This window comes from Archocentrus centrarchus, chromosome 1 (genome assembly GCF_007364275.1).
Source record: "Archocentrus centrarchus isolate MPI-CPG fArcCen1 chromosome 1, fArcCen1, whole genome shotgun sequence".
NCBI classification, from domain to species: domain Eukaryota; kingdom Metazoa; phylum Chordata; class Actinopteri; order Cichliformes; family Cichlidae; genus Archocentrus; species Archocentrus centrarchus.
Window position 1 is genome coordinate 12,829,849 of NC_044346.1, and position 10,927 is coordinate 12,840,775.

Sequence of the window (10,927 nt, forward strand, 5' to 3'; positions counted from 1 at the left end):
CGCAATGCGTTGGGGGAAGGGGGGCGGTCATGCCGCCCTAGATGAAATGCCGCCCTGGGCGGCTGCCCATGTCGCCCATATCAGAAACCGCCACTGATACCACCACCGTCAGCCTGAACCTTTGATACAAGGCAGGATGCATCCATGCATTTGTAGTTTACACCATGTTTTAATCTTATCATCCAAATGTCGCAGGAGAAATCTCAACTCATCACACCATGCAACAATCTTCTGTTGTTAAGTTTTGGTGAATTTGTGTGAACTGCAACATTTTTCTTGTTCTTATCCGTCAGGAGTGGCACCTGACCTGGTCTTCTGCTGCCCTGTGTGTCCAAAGATGCTCTTCTGCTTACATTAGTTGTAACAAGTGGTCATTTGACTTACTTTTCACTATCAACTCGAAGCAGTCATTCACCTCCAGCATAAACAGGGCATTTTACCACAGAGAACTGCTGCTCACTGGATAGTTTCTCTTTTGGGGACCATTATCGGTAGACCTTAGAGATGGTTGTGTGGGGAAATCCCAGCAGATCGACCGTTTCTGAAATACTCAGACCAGCCCGTCTGACACCAACGACCACGCCACATTCAAAATCACTTAAATCACCTTTCCTCCTCATTCTGATACTGTTTGAACTTCAGCAAGCCGTCTTGACCATGTCTGCATGCCTAAATGCACTGAGTTTCTACCCCCTGGTTGGCTGATTAGATATTTGTGTTAAATAGCAGTTGAATGGGTGTACCTATCAAATTGGCCGGTGAGTGTATTACATTGGAGTTGTGTGAAAATAAATATAAAATTTCATAACATGAAATGAATTGTTATTGTGAATACGATGAAACGCCGTGTAATCGATTGTTGGCTTTAGCGTTTGGATCTGGAGCAGGTGTTTCCCGCATGTTTTTCCCCTGCGCATTTGCGCTTTGTGACCCTTTCTCCTGTCGGCACGCCCCCGTGTATAAAACGAGCGCATTTGTGCATGACATCACTTCTTTGTTTACTACCCCGTGGAAGACCTTCAGGAGTCGCAGCGGCAGATAACGCAACATCCGCTATTAGAACACGCCTGGACATTTGCAGGGCCTGCTGTTTATCACACGGGCAGCGTAATTTTATTGTTTAGTTAGCGTTTAATTACGTGTCTCTAAAATATGTCGGAAAACGGACGTGGACCTGGAGTGGACTCTACAGACGCAAAGGCAGGCGACGGACAACAGTGAGTCACTGAATTTAACTAGTGAGCAACCTTTATGTGTTGCGGTGTATTGTTTTCATATCCTGTTCGAGGTTCACGGTAATGAGGAAACCGTTTGTCTTCCTTAACGTCAAATACTACGGCCGCTCTTTATGAGCCCTGCTACTCTGCAAACTGTTTTAACATTGAGCTCTGTGGTCATGTGGTATAGCGGGCCTGTGCTACTTCCTCGTTTATTTACAACGGCGTTTCTCTGTCCTGCATTACTTTCTGCATGCTTCCAATCATACGTTACATTTCTACACTAAATTTTGCATTGGTGTCCATCAGATCAGCGGGGTCTTCGTCGGCCGCTGTCCCCATGGACGTGGATGCCAAGCCCCAGGCGCACAGCTTCAGATACCGCCTGAGTTTCCCCAGAATTGGCCAGTGTATCATCATCAACAACAAGAACTTTGACAGGAGAACAGGTGATCATTTGATGTGCAGGGCGTTTATTTCCTGAACTGTAAATTCAAAACGAAACAGCGGCAAATAAGATCTAAAAATGATCTTCCTGATTCAGTTTCAGGCACAGAGTCAGAAGTTACACAGTCTCTATATAGCAAGTCTGTAACACTGAATGTGTGTGACATTAAATAAGTATTACACAAACTGAGTATCCATTTCACTTGAGGTGAAATAAGTGATGATTTAACTAAAACATTAAGGCACTGCAACTATAAAGATGAGTTGGGTAAATAAATTAAAGCTTTAATTTAGGTACAATGCATGTAAAGGAGCTTGCCCTGCATGCGTTTCCTGCTTTAGGTTGGAGCTGCTGGGCTACATTTTGGCATAACGCTGCTTTTGGCTGCTCCTTGGTCTCAGCCACAGCAGGTAGCTCCACATGTTTGGTTTGACAGAGTTTTTACACCAGGTATCCTTCTTGACACAACCCTGAAGGGATTTGTGTCTCTGGCTGGAATAAAACCAAGGCGAGCGACACTAAACCACTACACCATGGATGTACATTTGACAGGAATGTCAGAAAACATGTTAAAGGTGCAGTTAAACTGTTGGGATGAATTTGCTCAATTTGTGCTGCTGGAGTTCAGGGCTTTTGCAGTTTATGTGAAAACCAGTTCAGTGCAGGATATTTTATGGATCCGGACAGAAATGCATGTACTATGTGAGGTCTGTTTGAGGATATTTGAAACTCAGTTTTGTTTTTGGGACACATTGTTGTTCAGCTCAGGGTTTTCTTTTTTCCTCAATACCCAAAAGCTGTTTGTTGGTTTTCTTAAAGTGGGCTGATGATACAGGGACTAAACCAGAAGTGTGTCCGTTTAAAGGGTAATGAGGCGAACAGTAATGAAGAGTTCTGTAGTTTGTCTCGAAGAAGGAAGTTGGTTTTCATTTTTTTTCTTCATTTTGCTCTATTATTGCAATAGAAAATGTATTTCCTTTGTTTTCTTCATGCTGAGTAAAATAGAAACAGATACTGACTTTGCAGGTATGGGTTGTGCACTGAGCTAGCTGTTTACATATGAAAGTTGATCCAGACTAAAGAAACAGGTTCATTTCAGGTTGTTAAAACTTTCATTAGGAGTCAAATGTGCCCATGTCATCCTTGCACTAGTGTTTGTTGTGGCCATACATCCCTTTGTTTCAGTAGATAGATTTGACATTTGGGCGAGAAAGCTGGAGGAGGGGACTTCCTTGGGTATTGCTTGTGGAACGGCCTGTAAATGTGAGTTGATGCCACCTTATTGTTTGTGTGTGTTTTAAGGCTAAAGGCTCCCCTTTCATCCGTCTGATGACAAGTGTTTGTGTTGGGGATTACTTTTGATGCTAATCTCTCCTGTGGTAGTGTGCCGTATCACTACATTGTGACTTGAAGTCCATGCAGTAATGGTCCGTGCTGTCTTTTTGTGAAGGCAGCAGTAAAGTATGGTTTCCTTCTCAGTGTAGGAGAGAAATGAGGTGAATCATCTCAAGTCTACACCTTTGAAAGGTTCTAGGTGTGGAAAGTTTAAGCTTAAGGCTGTGGATTCCTATTTATCTGTGCATGTGTGCCAGTTTATTAGATGTTCTGGTTAGATGTGTGGCAGAGAATTTTTGCATTTGATGAAGAAATGTTTCAGGAGCTGCCGGTGCGTGGTACTGTCAGTGTACTGTCAGCTGGCTCATCAGGAAGTTCAGACACATGACTTATAGACATATGCATCACATGGGTGTGATCTATAAAGTGATATGCACCGCAAGAGAGTACGCTGTTTAATTAGTTCCTCTTTAAGATTAATGCGTGCTGTGGAGTGTTATGTTTGAGAATATTCAGACTGTAGATATATTAGAGATTTTTTTTTTTTTTTTTTTTTTTTGGAGTTCTTAATCATTTTGTGAGGCCAAGTCTCAGGACTTGATCAGTCATATTGTTTGACTGATAGTGGCCTATCGGAGATGTTAGTATTGGTGTGTGTATGTAGCCTATTTTGTGCCAGTATGTTTTCATATTTAAGAAAGTGTTCAGTTTGTCTGGCAGAGCTGCAATACACCCCCCCCCTCCCCCCCCCCCCCCCCCCCCCCCCCCCCCCCCCACACACACACACACACACACACACAACCACACCTAAACACCTGTTTGCCTGTTTACTGTTTGGAGTAATCAGAGGGCTTCCAGGCTTGGTGGTTGTGGGCTGTGTTGTCCTGTTTTCATATTTTTTTGTTAAATGTGAGCTCATCATCTCTTTTGTCAGTATAATTTTATGTTTGTTTTATTGACTGGAATAGCAATATCTGATTTATTTTATTTTATTTTATTTTATTTTATTTTATTTTATTTTATTTTATTTTATTTTATTTCTTAAAACTCTCTAAAGGTCAGTAAGTGCCCTCAGAAACCTCCAGTATCAGTCAGCCTCTACGTGGCTACACTGCTTCTCTTTACAAACATCATGTGATGGTCTTAATGTTCTGTCAGACTTGTGTTTTCAAAACTTGTCTAGCAGGACTAAAACACACACATGACTGCTTATTCAACATGTACCACAATGTTCTAAAAGCAAATGCATCATTTGAATCAAGCAAGCATAGCAGTGGTTCATCCTGTATCGCCTAGTTTAGTTTTTTACTGCTGAGTTGGAAATGAGCAGGCGTTACCTGAGCAATAACAATGGCTTTTTTTTTTTGTCCAGGTGCCCCATGACAAATATGAACCGACAATGTGACTGTAAAGCAGTCTTTATTAACTTCTTTACACCTGTGTAGGTGTCTTTGTTATTTTCTGGCTGATCAGATCCCTGCTCAGGTTGAAGACGGGTGGGGATCGTGTATTAGTAGGAGCAGGTGCGGTTCAAAATTCCAATGGCACAGGTAGATTCACGGGAGCTGATTACTGCTTTGTTTGAATCTAGCACACAAAACAGCACATGCTGCTAATGCTGACTTGCCACAGTGGCTCTGAGGGACAAATAAACAGAATACCCCTTGTACCAACAGAATAGAATATAAAACAGACCAATAAAGTGCTTTTATACAACACTTACAAGCCTGTTTAAGAGAATACATTAAAGTTTACCACAGCATCTGTACCATCTGGTGTTATTTAGCTGATGCAGTATACCGCCCACCTCATGTGCTGCCTCTGCTACATGTAGTCACTTGTGTGTGAAATGCTAAATCAAAATGTGCTCCACTAATATAAACAGTCATCTATACTCACAAGGAAGGAAGAAAGGTTGTTTGTTTTGCAGATGTTTGTATCGTGTTGAAGTAACTGGAATTATTCTTGTGGTTTTGTGTTTTTTTTTTTTTTTTTTTTTTTTTTTTAGGCATGAATCAGCGAAATGGTACTGACGTGGATGCAGCCAACGTCATGAAAGTTTTTTCAAACTTGGGTTATAAAGTGAAGATCTACAATGACCAGACAGTTGATCAGATGAAACAGGTTTTAACTGCTGGCAAGTATAACTTTAAAACTCCTATCCATTTTCCCACTTGTATCCCTAAATTAAAAGTAAGCCTTCTATTGTCTACTCATTTCCACATGTGTGTGTGTGTGTGTGTATGTATGTATGTGTATGTGTGTATGTGTGTATGTATGTATAATATAAAAAATCTGTTTTTTTTTTTTTTTTTTTTTTTTTATAATCTTTGTTTTTCAGTGTCCAAGGAGGATCACAGCAGCTCAGCCTCTTTTGTCTGCGTTCTGTTGAGTCATGGAGATGAGGGTGTGTTCTTCGGTACGGACGGCTCAGTAGAGCTCAAACAGCTGACTTCACTTTTTCGAGGTGATCGTTGCATATCACTGGTGGGAAAGCCCAAGCTCTTCTTCATCCAGGTATTGTAGTGTTTTGTTTTTTGTTTTGTTCTTTTTTTTTGGTCCACCTGCTATAACCTAACCTTCGCTTTACTAAGCAAACATTGCTTGTGTGTGTGTGTGTTTGTGTGTGTGTGTGTGGACACTGAATAGGCTTGCAGAGGCACAGATCTGGATCCAGGCATTGAAACAGACAGTGGAAGTGATGGCATTAAGATCCCTGTGGAAGCAGACTTCCTCTATGCCTTCTCCACTGCCCCAGGTTAAAATAAGGGTCTTTTTTTTGCACGCATGCATGTTTCCTTTTAAAATGTATTGTTTTTAATACACCCCATATTCTATCACTCCTGTATGTGCAGGTTACTACTCATGGAGGAATACTATGACTGGGTCCTGGTTCATCCAATCACTGTGTGACATGATCAGCAAATATGGGAAAGAAATAGAGCTCCTGCACATCATGGCACGAGTTAACCACAAGGTGGCAGTAGAGTTTGAGTCTGTCTCCAATTCCCCAGGCTTTCATGCAAAGAAACAAATCCCCTGCATTGTGTCAATGCTGACCAAAGAGATGTATTTTTCTCCTTGATGTCACTCGCCTCATCAGGAAACTAGAAGAAGGGCTTTGGGAGTGTTTGAATTATTTTAGTGTACAGTTTGTAACTCAGTATCTCTGTTAACTTTCATATTTCTTGGAGAGCAGATGTGATGCAAATGTCAGTCATGCTTCACCTCCTTGGCATTATTAAGTTTATTCATTGTCTAGTAGTTATTTATGCATGGCATTCAATTCTATCCCGGCAGCACGTTCTTTAACCTAAAAGAAGGTTGTTTTTTTTTCACAAAACATAAAATATAACCACAGATATCTACAAGTAATAACGGCTTGTATTTCCAGGTTCACAGGGTGTCACACGGAGACGCCTCTTTGCTGTTTACACTACACATTTCAGGGAACTTTGCTGTGAAGCAGTTTGACAGGATGTTTGACCTTTTTATGTTTGTGTAATCATGAAACCATAGATGGGCTGATTGCCCACCAGCAAAAATATTTCATACATCAGCAGTCTGTTGTAACTCAAGTGTCTAAGCAAGATGACAGTCTGTCTGTAATTGTTTTTGTCTCTATTTACATTTTTTGTTATGTCTCCATTACTGTGTGAGTGATGGATCCCTCACTCACTAGATTGGTACCTGGTGAGTTGTGTAAAGCCTGAATGAAAGCACCACCTGAAGCTGGTGGCTATATTAATATGTAGCAAGTTCAAGAGCGTCCTTTAAGCCGTTTTAAGGTATGTGGGTTAGAAAGCTCAGAGTTAGATTTAGTCTTTCAGGCTTTTTCTTCTTTCTCTTGCTTGTGAATGTCTTCAAAGTGGTGGGAACACAGACCTGATGGCCTGCCCAATGCTATTTTTTGAGCCATATTTTATTTAACAACTTAGACCTACTTGAACTCAGCTTTTAATTTAGTTTCATGACTCTTTTCATGACTTTTTAACTGGATGGATTAAATTCATAGGAAGCTCCAGTGCAAAAAAAAAAAGGTAAGTTAGTTTGGGATATGTTTAGATTAATTAAGAGAACTGAATCTTCCTTGTTTATTTTATTTTATTTTTTTTATTTTGTTTGGGCACAAAATGTAGTCCCAGCCTATTTCCGTTTTTTCCTGAGTGAACTTAGCAGCTCACAGGTTTACCTGTTGGTCAGAAAAAAACATGGCATTTGAATATGTTCACTTTGGCTTCAGATGAAATAAAAAAAACATACCCTTTTCCACAAATGATGGGCTATTAAAAATTATTGAATATTGATGGAAAAGGTTTTTGGTTGCAGCCTTAAAGAAATCTCTGAAGGATTTTTGAGTTACTTATGATCTAAATAACAATCAATTCAAATGAACTAAAACCATTTATGTTAACAAACTTCAGTTTTGTACTTCAGTGATGCAACTTTCTAAACAATCAGAATCGAATTGTGTAATTCACACGTCAGCGGACTTTTGCTAAAGTTGTGTTACCATAAATATTGACTGATTTCTATCAGATGAAGCACAGTTTTTTGCACAAATCAAACAAAAAAAAAAACTACAGCAGGCTAACCTAATCTGTCACATATGCTGTTAAAATATTTCATTGGTGCATGTTTGAAAATCCAGATTTTAAGTCATATTGTGCAACATTTTGCAATGAACTTTTTTTTTTTTTTTTTTTTTTGTAATTCACAATTTTGTAAGCAGCTGTGATGTAAGGTTGGTGTGCTTTGTTTCACACATAATAAAGATCATTTTGTATTCTGTGCTGTGGAATAGTGTTGCTTCATTTTGGCTCATACATTACAAGAATATTAAGAGCACAAAAGATTACCAAACCCATATTCTGACACATTCTTGGCAAACTCTTGCCAGTTTTTTATAACCCACACAAGAACTAACCTGAAATAACGGTAAAAGATCTGCTTTTACGATGCCTTCAGTTTAAATATGCAGGATTTCTCCAGATTTACCTGTAGGTGAGAAGAACTGGGCAACCAGAACTTGAGGCCCAGGGCGAGATAAAACAGTCTTGGATTGTTTGATTGCCAGCGAAATGCACTTTACTTAAACTTGTTCCCACAAACAAGAGACGATACTTAAACATTCAACAAACCTTTAAGTATTAGAGTGATTAAAATGCTTCACCTTAACCTTGGTACATGAAATCACTCATGTATAAACGTGACATAACTGAACCAAAAGTAATAATTTCTAGCTGTCACGATTGCATTCACTGCATTGTATGATGTAAAAAAGTAGTTGTCCTCCACCCACAAAGCCATTTCTAAGGTTTTGGGACTCCACTGCACCACAGTGAGAGCCGTTATCCACAATGGGAAAATATTCTGTGGACTGAGAAGACAAGTTGAACTTTTTGGAAGGTTTGCATTCTGTTTCTGGTATAAAACTAACACAACATTTCATAAAAAGAACATCACACCAACAGTCAAATGTGGGTGGTGGTAGTGTGATGGTCTGAGGCTGCTTTGCTGCTTCAGGACGACTTGCAGTAACTGATGGAACCATGATTTCGGCTCTCTACCAGAAAATACTTAAGGACAATGTCCGGCTATCAGTTCATGCCCTGAAGCTCAAGAGCGCTCGGGTTATGCAGCAGGACAATGATCCAAGACACACCAGCAAGTCCACCGCTGAGTGGCTCAAAAAAAAGAGAAGGTTTTGGAGTGGTCTAATCAAATTCTGAACTTAAATCAGTTCGAGATGCTCTGGCATGACCTTAAACAGGCCATTCATGCTGGAAAACCCTGAAATGTGACTGAATTAAAAGAACTCTGCAAAGAGGAGAGAGTCAAAATTCATTCACAGCGATGAGAAAGACTCATTACCAGTTATCGCAAATGCCCAAAGAAGTCAGGAAGTGGGCAAATGCTTTCTCACAGCACTGTATTTTGTAGTTTTGCTTCTGTAAACAATCACAGTGAATTTTAAACAATCAAGATATGATTAAAAGTGCACACTTTCACAGCCATTTTTATACATACTCAGATGCTCAAAAGTAATCGGACTAATTATATTAAATATAAAGTTTGATTTTAAGACAAAAATCCTTTGCAGTCAGTGACTGAAGTCTAGAACTCATGGACGTCACCAAATGATGAGTTTTCTCCTTTGAGGTGCTCTAACAGGCCTTTACTGCAGCCACCTTCACTTGCTGCTTGTTTGTGGGTCTTTCTGCATTCAGTTTTGTCTTCACTAACTGAAAAGCATGGACAGTTGACTGACTTGTATAGGACTTTTTCTAAACCAAGGGAATAATTCAACACTCTTCCTCTTTAGCTGTGTTCTGTGGTCTTTCAGGCCTTTTGGTTTTGCTGAGCTGGCCAGTACATTCATTCTTTTTTAAGAATGAACCGGATTGTTGACTTGGTTTATTCTGGGTTTTCAGCTTAGTGATGGCTTCCCCCAAATCAGCATCTTGTTGGACCTCATACTAAGATTTCCAGCAAACAGCTACTAAATAGAAATTCGACACTTTGAATCAACTCCACATCTTTTATCTGCTTAGTTTGTGACAAAATCAAAAGAGAACAGGCCTCACCTGGCCATAAAACTGCTCGACAGTTGTCCAATTAATTTTTAGACTCTAAAAATGGGGGACTGTGTATAAAAAAAAAGAAAGAAAGGCTTTAATTCCTAAACAATTAACAGATTTTTGGTTAAAGCCCCTGAATTAAAGCTGAAAGTCTGCACTTCAGTTCAATCTTAATTGTTTGGTTAAAAAAAATCCACTGTGGTGGTGTGCAGAGACAAAGCTACAAAAATTGCATCTTTGTCCAAAAACTGATGGACTGAACTGCATGGCCTGTGTTTCCTGAGGCTGGCTGTTGTTCGGCACTCCTCCTGAAGGCTGTTATCCAACCAGCCACTTTGTGAACACTACTTCTTTGAATCATATACTCAGCGTCACTCTACTCAAATTTTTTTATTTCAAAAATTTTGGATAGTTTGGCTCCTCACTATTACCTAATCACACATACACTATATTGCCAAAAGTATTCACTCACGCATCCAAATCACTGAATTCAGGTGTTCCAAACACTCCCATGGTCACAGGTGTATAAAACCAAGCACCTAGGCAGGAGGCACCTAGGAACTCTTAATGCTTCAACATTTTGGACAGTTTACCACTTTGTGGGAACAGTTTGGGGATGGCCCCTTCCTCTTCCAACATGACTGCACACCAGTACACAAAGCAGATCCATAAAGACATGGATGAGAGAGTTTGTTTGGAAGAACTTGACTGGCCTGCGCAGAGTCCTGACCTCAACCCGACAGAACACCTTTGAGCAGAGACTGTGAGCAAGACCTTCTCATCCAACATCAGTGTCTGACCTCACAAATGCACTTCTGGAAGAATGGCCAAAAATTCCCATAAACATTCCTAAACCTTGTAGAAAGCCTTCCCAGACGAGTTGAAGCTGTTATAGCTGCTAAGGGTCGGCCGACATCATATTAAAACCTATGGATTAAGAATGGGATGTCACTCAAGTTCATATGTGTGTGAAGGCAGATGAGCAAATACTTTTGGTAATATAATGTGATTTTCCAGGTTGGGCTGCATCTAAAACTGTCTACCCCTTTTGCTTAAAGGGGTGTTTTTGTTTATCAAATAGTGATAAATGTTCAGAAAGTGCATGATATATGGTAGATTTCGATAGAGTGTTTTGTGGTGCTGTTGAATTGCGCGATAATCGTGGTGTTTCTAACACTACATAGAGGAGAAAACTGCTCTCCCCAGTGGTCAGCTTGGTCAACACAAAGACAACAAAAGTGACAGAAACTAAGATTTTTAAGGCAAACAAAAGTGTAACAGGAATTATTTTGTTTATGAAGCCATCAAATTAGTTAAGTGATGACTTCCATGTAGTGTACCTATAC

General features: G+C 40.0%; 1 protein-coding gene across 1 annotated transcript; it reads left to right on the forward strand.

Moving 5' to 3' along the window:
- Positions 1 to 1,007: 1,007 nt before the first annotated feature.
- Positions 1,008 to 7,715, forward strand: casp3a (caspase 3, apoptosis-related cysteine peptidase a). Its single transcript, XM_030735330.1, has 6 exons — positions 1,008 to 1,217; positions 1,527 to 1,666; positions 5,009 to 5,137; positions 5,342 to 5,517; positions 5,650 to 5,758; positions 5,856 to 7,715. Exons 1-6 carry the CDS (start codon positions 1,153 to 1,155, stop codon positions 6,083 to 6,085), a joined length of 849 nt encoding a protein of 282 aa, XP_030591190.1. The 5' UTR covers positions 1,008 to 1,152; the 3' UTR covers positions 6,086 to 7,715.
- The last annotated feature ends 3,212 nt before the right edge of the window (positions 7,716 to 10,927 follow it).